The sequence below is a fragment of the Rhincodon typus genome, chromosome 3 (assembly GCF_021869965.1).
Source record: "Rhincodon typus isolate 14 chromosome 3, sRhiTyp1.1, whole genome shotgun sequence".
In the NCBI taxonomy this organism is placed as follows: domain Eukaryota; kingdom Metazoa; phylum Chordata; class Chondrichthyes; order Orectolobiformes; family Rhincodontidae; genus Rhincodon; species Rhincodon typus.
Window position 1 is genome coordinate 127,280,193 of NC_063334.1, and position 17,707 is coordinate 127,297,899.

Consider the following 17,707-nt stretch of genomic DNA (forward strand, 5'->3'; position numbering starts at 1 on the left):
TTCCAGAGCAGCCTACCATGTGGAACCTTATCAAAGGCCTGACTGAAGTCCATATAGACTACACCCTACAGCCCTGCTCTCATCAACTTTCCTGGTCACTTCATCAAAGAACTCTAAGAAATTTGTGATCATGATCTCCGATGCATGAAGCCGCGCTGACTATTCCTATTCAAACCATGTCTTTCCAAATGCATGTATATCTTATCCCTCAGAATCTTCTCAAGTAACTTGCCTACCACAGATGCTAAGTTTACTGGTCTATAATTCCCAGGTTTTTCTTTGCAGCCCTTGTTGAATAAGGGCACAACATTCGTGACACTCCAGTTTTCTGGAATCTCACCTGTGGCTAACGATGATGCAAATATATCAGCCAGAGTCCCCGCAATTTCTTCTGTAGCCTCTTACAGGGTTCTTGGATATATCTGATCAGGACCAGGAGATGTATCCACCTTCATACATTCTAATACGTCCAACACCACCTCTGTGACCAACATTTCTGGGAGCCCGTGTATTGCAAAAGATGCTCACAGTTTTTCTATCATCATTCCCCTATTTGACAAATGAACTCTATGCACGTCCAGTCACTTTGAATGGACAATCACAATGACTAAGAATGTTGAGCCATGAAAGTGCCGGTATAGTCGATGTGTAACTGAATCCAGGATTTACCTCACCAATCCCATGAATGTGGGGGAGCTGCTGGTCATAATGTTTGCCCTTGTTGGTACTCTGGGCACTACCCCACCAATGTGGCTATGTCTGCATCCAATCCCTGGCCACCAGGCAACTTCACACCAACATCTTCATTTTAGACACTCCTGGATGATGCTGGTAGAGTTCAGCCAGTATCTGCTGGTGACCTTTGCTCAGCACAATCACTCTTGCTCCCCATAATATGAGGTCATCCTCTACAGTGATCTGCTCTCTCCTGGTCCAGAAAATGTTTCAATTCTGGTTGTGATGATCCTTTTGTTACCCCCGTCACCACCGCTTAGTTTTGCTGGGATGGGACCTTTTTGTGTCCACAGTCTGATATTGTCAGCGGTGACCAAAAGAGTGTCTAGAAAATTTAAAACCAAAATGGACTCTTCCAGTGGCAGCACCACCCGTGGTATCTGCCAGCGGGAGGCGGCTCAGTGCATCCGCATTTGCTACCTGTCCTCTTGGACGGTGTTCCGACTTGTAACTGTATGTACTTAGAACGACAGCCCACCACTGAGTTCAACCTGAAGCTATGGACAGCATGGCCTTATCCTTATTGAATAGCCCTAGCAGGGGTTTGTGTTCTGTTACTATTACAAATTTACATCTGTAAAGGTATTGGAAGAACTTTCCCACAGCAAAGATGACCACCAAACCTTCCTTCACTATCTGGGTGTATTTGTGCTCTTCATCAGCTAAAGTCCACGAAGTGTACACTGCTGGATAGTCCTCTCCATTGGGCCACCCACTGAGCAAACACCAACCCGATGCCATACGGGGAGGCATTGCATCTCGGCACCAGATCTTGCTTGGGATCGTAGTGTGCCAACACCTTAGACAATGATAGCTGCGTCTTGACTTCCCTAAAGGCTACATTTTATCTTGTGAGGAAATTTCTTCAGGAATGTTTTTTTTTGCTCTTGTTCCCACTGAAATAACACCACAGACACCAGTATCCCATTACCAAGTCAAGTTTTATTTACATGTGCACTGTGTTTGACACTGGCCTGGCTCCCTCAGAGCTAGCTGTCAGAGTGAACAGAATGGTTGACACCCCGTTTATATTGTTTTTACTTTTTTTTTCTTTTTACCAGATAAAACAATGCAGTATAACTCTGAAATAACTGCACAGAGGCCAGTATCTCCGCCCAAGCCCCGCCACATCCCCACCCCCGGTCACTTGTGCACAGTACACAGTGCACAGCCAGCTCGGAGTCAATCTCCTGACTGAGGAGATTCTAAATTCCCTGTTCATATTTTTTTCCTTTTTTTTGCTGTTACCCCTGTTTACATCAGTCAGCCAGGGCTCCCTGATTGGACCAGATTGACAGCCCCAATCAGGGAATTCCCTCTCTCTTTAAAAGCGAGGTTACATTTGCCACATATCAATCTGTAGGAACTGTTCCAGAGTCTATAAAGTTTTGGAAGGTGTCATACAACACTTCCCATATTTCCAGGGCCATTTCCATTAGCACTCTCAGATGTAGATTATCAGGCCCCGGAATTTGTCAGCCTTTAATCCTATTATTATCCCACGTAGCATTTTCTGACTAATGCTGATTTGTTTTTTCCAATTCCACCCTCTCGCTAAACCCTTGGTTTCCTAATATTTCTCGGAGATTTAGCAAAGGCAAAACCAAAGTATATTTTCCATTCTGCTATTTCTTTGTTCCCCACTATAATTTCCCTACCTTCTGACAGTTAGAAACCTATGTATATCTTTAATAATTTTTTTCACCTATTTAGAGGCGCATTTACAGGTTTTAATGTTTCTTGACATATTCTCTATTCTATACTTTCATATTCTATTGTTCTCTTCTTGGTCAACCTTTTTAGAATCAGAATCAGAACAGCCTTTATTGTCACGTTAACTTGAATAAGTACAGTGAAAGTTTGTAATGTCACCTCTCGGCGCCATCTTAGATACAGGGTACTTAGGTACAGATACTTTAAGTGAATTGAAATAGTAAAAGAAATAGACTAGCATAGGAATACGGAGTTTAGAAAGTCCAGAATGATAATAAAAAGGATCTTTAAAGTACTCAAATTATAGTCCTTTTTCTCTCCAGAATCTGTGCCCACCGGGCTTCAGAACACAAGGCCTCGCTGCCTCCATGTGCAATCAGGGAGCCCTGGCTAATAGATATAAACAGTAGATCAGCTTGCCTCGGCAGCTGGACAGAACTGCTCAAAGTGCTGTCTTACAGGAGTCAAGTGCTGCTCATAAACTGGCCTCCATGTGTTGTGGTACTGGCTGGGCCCTTTGGTCCTTCCTCCTGGTTTTGTTGCTGACATTTAGAGAATGTTTGTTCACTTCTTCTGGGAGGCGATGGCCTAGTGGTATTATCACTGAACTGTTAATCCAGAGACCCAGACTCTGGGGACCTGGGTTTGAATCCACGGCAGATGGTGGAATTTGGATTCAATAAATATCTGGAATTAAGAATCTAATGATGACCGTGAGTCGATTGTCAATTGTCAGAAAAAAACCATCTGGTTCATTAATGTCCTTCAGGCACGTTAGGAAACTGCCATCCTTACCTGGTCTGGTCTACATGTGACTCCAGACCCACAGCAATGTGGTTGACTCTGAACTGCCCTCTGGCCAATAAATACTGCCTGGCCAGCGACGCCCTCATCCTGTTAATGAATAAAGGAAAAGATGCACTGGGTCGCAGCACAGGTTCTGAGTCTCCCTATTGAGGAGGGTGGTCAGGGGCTGGTGTGTGTCTGCAGCCAATTGGCGATTTTTCCCTTCAGACCTTGCAGCGATACCTTTATGTTGAGCCTCCTCCTCAGTGGTGCCCCCTGGCGATGTAGTTTTTTCTACCAGGTGTGTAACCTCAATTGCAATATGCAATATGCAATATGTGACGGTCTGGAGGTTGCCCTCAGGACACTGGTCGTCTTTTAGCAGGACCTGATCACTGTCCACCTGCACCGCGCCAACCCATCATCAGTCGTAGCAACTGCTGTTAGAGAGCCGCTGCTCAGGAATCCACACCTCTGTAATCGCAGTTCCAATTGGCTGTCGGAGGAGAGGGCCGTGGTTGCGGGCATTGACCAGAGAAAGGGACATGCTGGGTGGTGGGGGGCCCTGGTCTGGATCCTGCTGCAGGAATTGGCGCACAGGGTCATGGTAGACATCTGGTTTGTGGCCACCATCATTCAACGCCTGAAAACGGTGGTGCTCGTACCAGACGTTGTGCATCAGTTGGAGGATGCTCAGGCATGCGGTGGGATCCCGTCTGTGCGTACCCCTGCCAGGACAGAATTTCACATTGGCTCCGAGATTCCGCACCTCCCCCCGGGAGCCTGTGCCCCACAACCTGAGCTGCCTCCAGAATTTTAGTTTTGTGCCTTTCAAAAATGTGAAACGGTGGGACCAGTACAGACTGCTGCTGTACACCTTCCACCTCTTCTCCTTCACCCACCGCCTGGGCACACCTTGCCCTGACCAATTACCACCTGGCGGTGAGGATCCCCAGTGGAGGGCTCTCTACGCGGGAGTCCTCCCCCTTTCCCTCAGGGATCTGAGGGGGGGGTGGTGTTGCACACAGCAGACTGCGGTGGTTCACAGACTCCCAGCCCAATTGTCTGTTTTGTGGCACTCTGGAGTCCGTGGACCATGTGTATATATTGGTGTGGGCACTTGCACTCTCTTTTCAATTAACTCAAAGACCTTCTTTTGTGTTTCTGGCTGCACTTCAGCCCCACGTTCCTGCCTTGAGTACCTGGTGCGGAGGCGAGCGGGAAGATCGGAGGATCTCCTTGTGAGTCTGCTCTTGGGCCTGTGCTTGGCCATTAATAGGTCCAGGCAGCAGGCTGTGGAGGGGGTTGTTATGGTCGACTGCCTGCCCCTCTTCCTTGGCTACATGTGGGCCCAGGTGTCCCTGGAAAGGGAGCACGCAGTGTCCACCAGGTGAGCCTTTCGGGAGAGGTGAATACTGCAGGCTGTGGAGTGCTTTATTTCCCCCACAAACTCTATTTTGATTTGATCCCTTTCCTCTCCCTCACTTTTTCGTTCACATAGGCATTGCCCCCAGAGGGGCTCTGCTTGTCACTGGTCACATGGGTGTTTTTACTGGTGGTGGATTATCAATAAAGTTATTTACACAGCTCGTATTTTTACTGTGTCTCGCACCTACACACAAAAAAGGGAAAAAAAACAAAGAAAAAGATATAAACAAGAGATTCAGCGATTCCCTTCATTCTAGGTAATGGCTCTGTGCTGGCTTTTCAGAGTCCACGTCCTACGCAAATGGAAATAATAGGCAATGGAACAGTGTCCTCTGTGCAGTTATTTTACCAGCTTTTTATGATTTATGCATGAGGACTCCCAAATCCCTCTGCTCTACAGTTTTCTGCAATCTTTCTACATTTAAATAATAACCCAGTTACTCTATTCTTCCTGCAAAAGTGCACAATCTCACATTTTCCCATATTCCTTCTCTTTTCTCACCAGCCGAATCCCTCCTCACTCTCTTCCCCCGTGCATCCCCACTTCCACAACCCCCTCCCAGTCTCTTGTTTCATGGCAAACAGTCAGTCTCTACTTTAAGGACTGTTTTCGGTCTTGCACTGTTTCTGTAAAGACAGTTTGTAACTGACAGCACCTGTAGGCAATAGGTTCCCGTGACCACTTGCAATAACATTTCTTACCTCAGCTTCCTTCTTCCTTAACTCCTCTTTGCGTTTTTCTATCATTTTAGCCATTTTTTGAGGCATTGGTTTAGAGACATGGATCAGAGATGCCTGGATCTTAGCCATCAGTTCTTCATTTTTCCTTTTGGCTTCTCGGAGCTGAAACAAATAGAAATAAAGAGAAATAAGCGTCGTGCTGGGGCGGGGCAATAAAGGGAAATGAGTGTCACACTGGGACAGAGCATCACACGAGGGTTATTGGTTAAAAATGAGGGGTTCCCCATTTAATACAGAGATGAAACATTTTGTCTCTGAGAGTTGTGAATCATTGGAATTCACTTCTTCAAAAGCAGTAATGCAGAATCTGTAACTACTTTATTTACTAGGGGATTGGAAGATTATTGGGGATATGCAGGAATGTAGAGTTGTGGTTAAAATCAGATCAGGCACAACCTTATTGCATGGTGGAGCAGGCTCAAAGGGCTGACTGGCCTACTCTTGTTCCTCGATTGTTTCCTTATAATGTTCGATAATCCTCTTGATTCTCAACTATATTTTTGTCCTAACACTTTTCATAAGCACACTTCTTCTACTTCATCTTAATTTCTATCTCCTTTGTCATCCAGGGGGCTCTGCATTTGTTTGTCCTAACATCCCCTGTCAAGGGAATATACCTCGACTGTGTCCCCACATCCATCTCCTGTTTGAAGGGAGACCATTGTTAGATATGGTTTTGGTTTCAGTTTCTCTGGCCCAGCTCTGGGCTTGTCCCACTGCAGTCTGCCCTCTGCCAGGTGATTATTCTCACCGTGGATTGGGTCATTGGCCTGGGGTACAATTCTCACTTTGGAACATTATAGCATCAATGCAAGAGGTTGTGGGTTCAAATCCCAGACAAACCTCGACCCCCCTCATTAAATCAAACAAAAAGTGAGAGGGAATAGGTTTAAAATGCAAATGAAACAAGTGTGAGAAAAAAACCCTTTCCAACCAGCGAGTGGTTTGGGCCTGGAAATGTGGGGGAGGCAACTTCAAATGAGGAATTCGGGAGGGAACTGGACGGTTATTTGGATTGAAACAGTGAGCAGGAAAGGGGGAGAAAGGACAGGAGATTGATGCTAGGTAATAGAACCAGTGCACACATGATGGGCGAAATGGTCTCCTCCAGCACTGTAATAATTCTGTGACTGATGACCAATGTCATTCCCTACTGTCTTCCTAAACCTCGTGATACAATGATTGCTATTCCCTAAATGGTTCCCCATTGTCACTTTATCTACTTGGCCCACCTCATTCCAAAGAACCAGGACTAGCAGTGCCCCCATTGTTGTTAAACTGGACACATACTTGTGCTGAAAATACTCCTGAACTTAATGCAGAATATTTGCCCCTTGCTGCCCCTAACACTACTGCTGTGCCAGTCTATATGTGGGTAATTAATAGAATAGAATATCCTTTCTTGTCACTTGTACTCCAGTGAAAAGTTTTTTACATTGGCTGTCTTTTAATGGTGCCATCTTAGGTACAAGCACCTACGTACAAATCTTACAGATTTAAAAATAGTGTTGTTATTCAAAAGAGTATTAAAAGGAAAGCAAATGAGGTAATTATAACATAGTGAAAAGGATTTAAATTACAGTCCGGTAAGGAGTTCCAAACAAAAATTCCAAATTAAAGTGCCCCGTTATAACTATTGATGTTTTACATCCTGCAATAATTTCCTTGCTAATTTGATCTTGTGCATCCTTCCCGGCAGCTAGTGGTCTGAACAATGTAATTGCACCCTTCTTATTCCTTAGCTCAATCCAAACTGAAACCTCTCAATCATCCTCTTTCTACAGCACTGTAATGTACTCTTTAACAAAAAATACCACTCCTCCTGCTTTTTCTCATTTCCTATCTTTTCTGAACACCTCAAAACCAGAATTTTTGAAACCCACATCTGTCCTTCCTTAAACCAGTTCTCTATCATTGCTGACAAGGCAATATGTGCCAGTTACTCCCTAATCTTAGTAACAATACATCATGCATTCACACTCAGGCCATGTCACCCTGCTTTAGACTTCATTACTTTCTCTCTTATCGGATTCCACTGATGAACTTACTATTCTCTAAGCTAGTGCTATCTGCCTCTCCCACTGCTTCCTGCACCTTGATATTATTTTTGAACATTCTTACCTGGTTTCCACACTCATGCCAAATTATTTTAAACCCTCCCCATCAGCACTCGAACCATTTGCCACAAGGACCTCAGTCAAATCTCATCTAAACTTCCTGCTCCTTACCTTGAATCTATGCTCCCTACTTACTGATCTCCTATGGAAAAAAGTTCCTTCCTATCTCCACTATCTATGCACCTCAGCCTTCTCTCCTTTGAAGAAAACGCCTCCAGCTTATCCAGCCTCTCTTCAAAGCTAACCTGCTGCATCCTGGTGAATCTCCCTCCGGACTCCCTCCAGTACAGTCACATCCTTCCTACAGTGTGGGAACCAGAACTGTCAGTGTTCCAGCTGGAGCTGAACTAATCTTGTACGTTTCATCCTCCTCCTCCCTGTTCTGCTGGGCCATCTGTGGAGCTACCTTCTGAGGAAGGGTCACTGGACCCAAAACGTCAACTCTGTTTTTGCCTTCACAGATGCTGCCAGACCTGCTGAACTTTTCCAGCAACTTTGTTTTTGTTGTGGAGCTACAGGCTTGGCTCTTGCTGCACTCAATCACCGATGTCCTGAACTGAAAATCGGTTAATGAGCTGAACGCCTGCTTGCACGGCCTGCCTGTTTCTCTTGGACTGCCTGGTGGTCACACATTCCCTGCCTGCCTGCTTGTTGTTAATTCATGCTGTTATCACATAATTCTCAACGTCACAGATAAACTTAAGTGACTCTGGCCACTGCTGTGAAACCTGCAGCATGTGACCTGACTGCACATGCGTTTAACTTGGTCACCACAAGTGTCCATGGCACCCGACCTGCCACAGGATGAGCCAAGTTGCTCTGCCATACCTTAAATCATCGTTTGAAGTTACATCACTTACTGCAACTTTGTTTACTTTAACTTACTTTAAATTTACTATTAACTAAAATCTGGAGTTTAATAGAAGGTAGAGCTTCTTTACCATACTCACAAATCAGCTCCCTCTCTGTGCCTACAATTCATTCCTTGCGCTAGTTTAGAATTACATTCTTCAAAATTACTAGAAACACAGCTCCTAACAACCAATCAACTCACAATTTTCCTGTGTGTCAATCAGACTTTATTTTCTCTGCTCCTCACACTGTTTTACCTGCCGTCTGCTTCCCTTCCCTCCTCTCTCTCTCTCTCTCAGGATTTTAGATGCTGATTACTGCCTCCAGGTCGACTCTCACCTGCTCTTTTTCTCTTCCTCTTTCTCCATCTCTCCATGTCCCTCTGCCCCACTTTCTCTCCTTCCTTCATGACCTCTCCTGCACTCCCTCTGTCTCTCTCTCTCTCTGTCCCAGCATCTCTCTCCCATTGCCAGTCTCTCTCTCTCTCTCTCTCACTCCTTTCCAAGCTCTCTCGCTCCCTCTATCACAATCTTTCTCTTTCTATCCCAGTGTATCTCTTTCTCCCTGTTTCCCAGTCTCCCTCCCTCTCTCTCCATTTCCAAGTTTGTCTCCCTCTTTCCCTGTCTCTCTCCCCATTTTCCATGCTCTCTCTTGCTCTGTTCCAATTTCTATCCCTCCCTCATTCCCAATCCCTCGCCATGTCTCACCGATTCCTGGTTTTCAGTTCTCTGCTGTTCCAGGATATTTTGTTTTTTATGTAGCTCTTCCTCATGTTTCTGGTTCACCTCCTCTTTCATCTCCTTGCCCAGAGCTACAAATTGGCTTGAGACATTGCGTAGGATCACATCAACTTCACGTGGAATCATCGACTTCAGACGCTGCAAGGAAAAGTGAAGAGAAACCAAGAATGAGTTCAGGAATATTAATTATAGTGGCCTATGCAATTGTAGCAATTTTGAGCAGAGCAGTGACCATTCTCATCACTACATCGGAGTGATGACATTGCAAACAGGAAGTTGAATTGTACAACAAATAATCGCAAAAATCAACAAAAGCAACAACTAGCTCTATATCACCGTATCAATCCCCAACTAATCCCACTGACCTGCTCTCCCCATAGCCCCGTATCAATCCCCAACTAATCCCACTGACCTGCTCTCCCCATAGCCCTGTATCAATCCCAACCTAATCCCACTCCCTTCTCATAGCCCTGTATCAATCCCCAAACTAATCCCACTGACCTGCTCTCCCCATAGCCCTGTATCAATCCCAACCTAATCCCACTCCCTTCTCATAGCCCCGTATCAATCCCCAAACTAATCCCACTGACCTGCTCTCCCCATAGCCCCGTATCAATCTCAAACTAATCACACTGCCCCGCTCTCTTCTCATAGCCCTGTATCAATCCCCAAACTAATTTCAGTCGTGCTGTCTCCCCCTAGCGCTGTATCAATCTCAAACAAATCCCACTGCCCGACTCTCTCCCAATAACTCTGTACCAATCTCCAAACTAACCTGATCGACCTGCTCTTTTCTCATTGACCTATATTAATCTCCAGACTAATCCCACTGCCTTGAGCTCTCTCCCTAGTTCTTTATATATCCCTGCAACAAATAATGATTTAAGTTTTCCTCAGATGTTTCCTTTCTTTGAGTCTTTTGTGGGTCTTTTTACAATTTTACAAGTACTTTGTATAATCACTGCAGATTATGGAATGTGGAATATTACCAGAAGTCAACATAAATCCAGCATCACTATTTGAGCTGCTCCCTTCAAATCAGCAAAGTGATGACAATGTGGAAAATTGCCCAAGTATATCCTGTACACAAAAAGCAGGACAAATCCAACTCGGCCAACAACCGCCCCATCAGTCTCCTCTCGATCATCAGTAAAGTGATGGACGGTGTCAGTAACAGTGCTATCAAGCAGCATCTGCTCAGAAATAACCTGCTCAGTGACGCCCAGTTTGGGTTCTGCCAGGGCCACTCAGCTCCTGACCTCCTTACAGCCTTGGTTCAAACGTGGACAAAACAGCTGAATTCCAGAGGTGAGATGAGAGTGACAGCCCTTGACATCAAGGCTGCATTCAACCAAGTGTGGCATCAAGAAGCCCCACCAAAACTGGAGTCAATGGGAAATCGGGGACCAAATCTCTGGTGGTTATAGAGGAACACTTAGAAAGGTTTGAGGTAATCATGTAGAATCAACATGGCTCTGTGAAAGATAAATCATATTTACCCAACTAGCAAAGTTATTTGAAGTTATAGTATGTGGCATGAACAAGGGGGAAGCAGTGGATCTACTATACTTACAGTTCCAGAAGGTGTTTGATCAACGGTCACAAGGACAACTAGGATGGGCAATTAAAGATGCCTGCCTAGCAAGCAAAGTCCACATCCCATGAGTGAAAATAAAAACATTGAAGGTTACTGAGGAAAGTAAAAACTAGTAGTAGCATATTGCCGTGTATAGAAGACTGATTGGCTAACCGGAAGCAGAAGGTAAGTATAAATGTGCCTTATTCAGGTTGGAAATGTAATGTGTAATGGATCAGAGCTGTGCCTCAAGTTAGATCAATCTTTTGGACGAAGGGACCAAGGTATGGTTGACACCTGCAATAAAGGAACATCTATAATTATTGGTGATTTTAATCTGCATATAGATTGGGCAAATCAATTTAGTAATAATACAGAGAAGGAGGAGGAATTCCTAGAGCATATAAGGGACAGTTTTCTGGATAAATATGTTGAGAAACCAATGAGAGAACAGGACAAACTAAACTGGGTATTGAGGAATGAGAAAGAAATAATTGGCAATCTACATGTGCAAGTCCCCTTACGGAACAGTGACTATAATATGATAGAATTGTTCATCAAGATGGAGAGTGACACAGTTATTCAGAGACTAGGGTCCTGAATCTAAATATAGTAATTTACTATGTTATGAGGTATGATTTGGCTATATTAGATGAGGGGATATTACTTAAAGGGATGATGGTAGAAAGATAATGGCAAACATTCGAAGAGCGCATTGATGAACTGCAACGATTGTACATTCCTGTCTAGTATAAAAACAAAACGGGAACAGTGACACAACCCGTAGCTAACAATTGTGAAGAGTAATGGGTCCAAGGGAGGGGCATACAAATTGCCAAAAAAAAAGCAACAGACCTGATTATTGGGAGCAGTTTAGAATTCAGTAAAGGAGGACAAAGGAATTGATTAACTGGGGGAAAACAGAGAATGAGAGTAAGCTTGCAGGGAACATACAAACTGATTGTAAAAGCTTCTATGGGTATGTGAAGAGAAAAAGATTAATGAGGACAAATATACATCACTCAAAGTCAGAAACATAAGCAGTTTTAGTGGGTTACAAAGAGACAGTAGTTCAAATAAATACATACATTGGTTGTGACTTATCAATGGAGATTGCAAACAAAATCCTTAAACTGTCAGGGAACACAAGACCTAGTGAGAGGGAGGAACTAAAGGAAATCAGTATTAGTAGGGAAATGGTGTTGGGGAAACTGATGTTATTAAAGGCCGACAAATCCCCAAAGTCTGATAATCTTCAACCTGGACTACTTAAGGAGGTGGCCCTAGAAATAGTGGATGCATTGGTGGTCATCTTCTAAGATTCTTTAGATTCTGGAACAGTTCCTATGATAGTAAAATGTAGGGTACGCAGGGTAGATTGATCTTAGTAGGATAATAGGTCGGCACAACATCGTGGGCCAAAGGGCCTGTACTGTACTGTTCTACGTTCTATGTTCTATGAATCGGAGGGCACCTTATGTAATCCCATTACTTAAAAAGCAAGGTAGAGGGAAAATAAGGAACTATAGACCAGAGAGTCTGGCATTGGTAGCGGGAAAATGTTAGAACTCCCTTACACAAGATTTAATAGTAGAGCACTTGGAACGCAATGGCAGATCAATCATGGACTTATGCAAGGGAAATTTTTCGAAGATGTAATGAGTAGGATTATCGAGGGGGATCCAGTGAATGTGGTTTACTTGGACTTTCAAAAGACTTTGAATAAGGTCCCATGTAAAAAATAGTGTGTAAAATCAAAGCACATGGGATTGGGGTAATGTATTGTGGATAGAAAACAAGTTGGCAGACAGGAATCAAAGGGTAGGAATAAACAGGTTTTTTACCAAATGCCAGGCAATGGCTAGTGAGGTATCTCAGAGAATGGTGCTTGGACCCCAGCTATTCACAAAATATGCGAACGATTTAGTTGAGAGAATTAATTGTAATATCTCCAAATTTGCGGATGTCACAAAGCTGGGTGGTGGTGAGGTCTGAAAAGGATGCAAAGATGTTGCTGTGTGATTTGGACTAGTTGAGGGAATGGGAGAATGCATGGCAGATGCAGTATAATGGGGATAAATGTGAGATTATCAACTTGGGTAGCAAAAACAGGAAGGCGAATTATTATCTAAATGCCGTTAAGTTGGGAAAGGGGGAGGTGCACTGAGACCTTGGTGTCCTTGTACACAAATCGCTGAAAGTAAGCATGCAGGTACAACAGGCTATGAAGAAGGCAAATGGTATGTTGACCTTCATCATAACTGGCTTTGAGTACAGGAGCAGGGATGTCCTTGCTACAGTTGTACAGGGCCGTGGTGAGACCACACCTGAAACAATGTATACAGTCTCCATATCTGAGGAACGACGTTCTGGTGATGGAGGGAGTGAAACAAAGGTTTCTCAGACTGATTCCTGGGATGGCAGAATTGATGTAAGAAGGGAGGCTGGATCAGTTCGGACTACATTCACTGGAGTTTATAAGAATGGGAGAAGCCACATAGCAACCTATAAAATTGTAACAGGACTAGATGGAGTAAACACAGGAAGGATGTTCCTAATGACCAGGGAGCCCAGAATCAGGGATCACAGTCTAAGGATATAGAGTAGGCCATTTAGGACTGGAACTGAATTGAGTAGAAATGACATTCCCGAGACTGGTGAGAATTCTCTACAACACAAAATGGTGGAGGCAAACCCATTGAATAATTTCAAGAAAGATGTAGATGTTGTTCTTAGGGCCAACGGGATCAAAGACTGTGGAAAGAAAGCAGGAGCAGGGGACTGAGATGGATGATCAACCACTGAATGGCAGAGCAGGCTCAAAGGGCTGAATGGCCTACTCCTGCTGCTCATTCCTATGTTTCTATGCTCTGACCTCATTGTACATCTTGCTGCTGATGCTGGCCAGCTTGGCTGTTGCAGATGGTCTCATGGTCTCCATGGCAAGCTTGGACAGCTGAGCCTTCTCTTTCCGGCGCAGTGCAATGTAGATCTGGTACAGGAGGCGTGTGGCAACTCCAGGCTCCTGCTGAACCAGTCCCATCACCACTTTGTCGCTGATCATCACCCCCAAGAGCTGTAGAGTCGGTAACAGACGCTGGAAATTATTGATCTGAGAAATTGTGTTCCTGATCAGAGAAACAAAGAACAATGAGAGGACAGAAGGCTGGAGTCCTGGGTCCATGGACCTGATAATATGGAACTGTGGATGTTGGAAACCTGAAACAAAAACAGAAATTGCTGGAGGAGCTCAGCAGGTATCACAGCATCAGTGGAGAGAAAACAGAGTTAACGTTTCAGGTCTGGTGACTCTTTTTTTACTCTGTTCTGGTAGATTTTACTCTGATATATCATATTACTCTGTTCTGGCATTGTTCAACCTACCCTGCTCATTGGTGTTACACTGCATACTGGATACTTGCCTAATCAACAATATTCAGTGACTAGGGTGACACTACACATTGCCTTGGTTCAAAATATGTACTGGCTGGGGTTACATTGTATGCTGGCTGTGATTGGACCACAAGACCATAAGATACAAGAGCAGAATTAAGCCAATTGAGCCATCTAGTCTGTTCTGCCATTCAATCATGGCTGGCTGGAATGTTTTTCAACCCCATTCTCCTCCCTTCTCCCTGTAACCCTTGATCCCCTCACCAATCAGGAACCTATCTATCTCAGCATTAAATCCACTCAATGACTTGGCCTCCACAGCCTTCTGTGGCAATGAGTTCCAGAGATTCACCACCCTCTGGCTGAGGAAATTCCTCCTCATCTCACTTCAAAAGGGTCATTCATCCCTTCACTCTGAGGCCATGCCCTCGGGTCCTAATCTTTCCTACTCGTGGAAACGTCTTCTCCACATCCACTCTATATAGGCCTCTCAGTAAGTATCAATGAGATTTCCCCTCATCCTTCTAAACTGCATCAAGTACAGTCCCAGAATTCTCAACCACTTCTCACATGATAAGTCCTTCATCCCAGAGTCATTCTTATAAATCTCCGCTGGACTTCCTTCAACCCCAGCACATCCTTCCTTAGATACAGGGCCCAAAACTGCTCACAATGTTCCAAATGGGTTTGACCAGAGCCTGAGACAGCCTCAGCAGTACATCTCTGCTCTTGCATTCTAGCCCTCTTGAAATGAATGTTAACATTGCATATACCTTCCTAACTGCCAGCTGAACCTGCATCAATACAGTGTGGAGCTGGAGCAACACAGTAGGTCAGGCAGCATCAGAGGAGCAGGAAAGTCAACATTTCGGATCGGGATCCTTCTTCAGGGTTCTGATGAAGGATCCCGAGCTGAAACATTGACTCTCCTGCTCCTCTGATGCTGCCTGACCTGCTGTGTTCCCCCACCTCCATGCTGTATTGACTTTGACTCCAGCATCTGCAGTTCTTGCTATCTCCGAGCTGAACCTGATGTTAATCTAAAGAGTGTCCTGAACTAGGACTCTCAAGTCCCTTTGTGCTTCAGATTTCCAAAGCCTTTCCCCAGTTAGAAAATAGTCTACACCTATATTCTTCCTACCAAAGTGCCCAACCTCACACTTTCCCATATTGTGTTACATCTGTCACATCTTTGCCCACTCTCTTAGCCTCTCCAAGTCCTTCTGCAGCCTAAATAAAAACCGAAAGAACTGTGGATGCTGTAAATCAGGAATAAAAACAGAGGTTGTTGGAAAAGCTTAGCAGGTCTGGTAGCATCTGTGAAGAAAAAATCAGAACTGAGGAAGGGTCATTGAACCTGAAATGTTAACTCTGATTTTTTCTTCACAAATGCTGCCAGACCTGGTGAGCGTTTCCAGCAACTTTTGTTTTTGTTCCATCCGCAGCCTCCCTGCTTCCTCAAAGCTACCTGTCCCTCCACCTTTCTTTGTGTCATTTGCAAACTTAGCAACAATGCCCTCATTGCCTTCGTCAGATAGTGAATGTATAATGTGAATATTTGTGGGCCCAAAACTGACCCCCGCACAAGTGCACTAGTCACTGGCTGACATCCTGAAAAAGACTCCTTTATCCATACTCTCTAACTTCTGACAGTCAGCCAGCCTTCTATCCATGCCAGTACCTATCTCCCCACACCATGGGCTCTTGTCATAGTTAGCAGCCTCTTGTGTGGCACGTTGTCAAAAGCCTTCTGGAAATCGAAGGAAATTACATCCACCAACTCTCCTTTGTCTAATTTGCTCATTGCCTCCTCAAAGAATTGTAACAGATTTGTCAGGTGTGACCTCCCCTTGACAAAGCCATGCAGACTCAGCCCTATTTTACCATGCACCTCCAAGATCTCTGCAATCTCATCCTTAATAACGGACCCTAAAATCTTACCAATGACAGAGGTCAGGCTAACCGGCTTATAGTTTCCTGTCTTCTTAAAGGGGCATTTACATTAGTCATTTTCCAGTTGTCTGAGACCCTTCCTGATTCCAGTGATTCCTGGAAGATCACCACCAATACCTCTGTAATCTCCTCAGCTATCTCCTTCAGAACTCTGGGTTGTAGTCCATCTGGTCTACCTTCTCCTCAATGATGGCCACTACACTCACCTCTGCCTCCTGACTGTACTGTCACTGAGTAGCAGAAATTTCATTGCCCTGAGGTGCTGAGATTCTTACATCATAAACTGCTTCACAATTCAGGTGTATATCCTTTAACACCAAGATTACATTATAATTTGAATTTCCGATATTGTTACTACGCAATATTGTCATAACGTGTATTTCCAGTCTATGCAGAATGGGAAGTGCTGTTTTATAATGAAAAACAAATATTTCCTGAGAGAGACAGTGAACTCACTCACCTTCCCTTGGAGAACTGGTCAAAGTCATCCTGGAGCTTGTGGCGATTAAGAATCTCTCCAATCAGATAGCCCGTGGAAAATTCCCTTGCAAATGTGCTGGGCTCTGGAATGGAAACAACAGTTAATCCAAAGACAATCAGGCAAAAAAAGGCACAGCGACCCTCAGCAGCTTAATCCTCCTCCTCCCGCTCCCTGACTTTGTCCATCGCTCACTCTCTCTATCCCTCAGTCACTGACTCAGCCTCTTCTTCACTGGATTCCACTGTGTGTAATCATCTATCTCACCCCATGACACATCATCCGTTTGCAAGTGAGTGTCTCTCTCTCTCTCTATTTTTAAATTCCAATCTACCTCTCTTTCCCTTCTTTCTATACAAGCAATACGCACTCCCTGCCTTTCCCTGTCTCTCCATGAGATCTCAGTAGGGCTCTCTTCTTTGCTCATCCAGCTCTGAACTTCTGATCTCCCTCTTTCCAACTCTCTGAATTTCTCTTTCTACCCATTTCTTCACTCAGACTATCTTTTTGGTCCCCTTTCTATCTGGTCTTCCTTCAGTCTCTAGTCATCTTCCTATTCCAGTTTCTCACTCTCTCTGTTTCTAACTCACAGTACAGTACACACTTTCTCCTGTTATTTCCCTCTGTGTCCTCCTCTCCCACCAGTAGTTAAACTCTCATAGTCACACTCATTTCCAAACAACCCTATCTCTCTCTTTCCTCTCCCTAAATCAGTTCCTTCCCTCTCTCTAACTTCTGACAGTCAACCAACCCGCTATCTATGCCAGTACCTATCCGCTCACACCATGGGCTCCTATCTTATTTAGCAGTCTCTTGTGATGCACATCGTCAAAGCCCTTCTGGAAATCACAATGAATCACATCACTAACTCTCCTTTGTCTAACATGCTCCATCTCCCTCTTTCTTTTTCACACACTTACCAAATGTACTGTCATTGCCTCTTCTCTCCGTCTCTAACATTTACTCTCTCTCACTTCTCTTACTGTCTCTAACCCCTCTTTCACTCTCTCTGTCTTCTCTCCCTGTGTCATAACCTTCTTTCACTCTCACTCACTTGTCTCCCTGAGTCTTCCCTTTCTCTCCCCGATACATTTTTTCCACCCACTCCCCAGTTCCCATGTCCCTCTCCTTCTCTCTCCATCCTTCATTGAATCACATTTTTGCCCTGAAAATACCCTCACACTCTCCCCCTCAC

General features: G+C 44.5%; 1 protein-coding gene across 1 annotated transcript in view; it reads right to left on the reverse strand.

Annotated features, from left to right (window-relative positions):
• LOC109921516 (sperm flagellar protein 2-like) overlaps window positions 1–17,472 on the reverse strand; it is a 149,957-nt gene extending 132,485 nt beyond the window's left edge. Inside the window, exons 1-8 of the mRNA XM_048594278.1 lie at window positions 17,433–17,472; window positions 16,495–16,597; window positions 13,564–13,816; window positions 9,080–9,250; window positions 5,365–5,505; window positions 4,437–4,595; window positions 3,707–3,877; window positions 3,465–3,637 (exon numbers count right to left, since the gene is read on the reverse strand). Coding sequence (XP_048450235.1) covers window positions 3,465–3,637; window positions 3,707–3,877; window positions 4,437–4,595; window positions 5,365–5,505; window positions 9,080–9,250; window positions 13,564–13,816; window positions 16,495–16,597; window positions 17,433–17,472 — 1,211 coding nt within the window. The remainder of the gene's footprint in view (window positions 1–3,464; window positions 3,638–3,706; window positions 3,878–4,436; window positions 4,596–5,364; window positions 5,506–9,079; window positions 9,251–13,563; window positions 13,817–16,494; window positions 16,598–17,432) is intronic.
• Window positions 17,473–17,707: the final 235 nt, after the last annotated feature.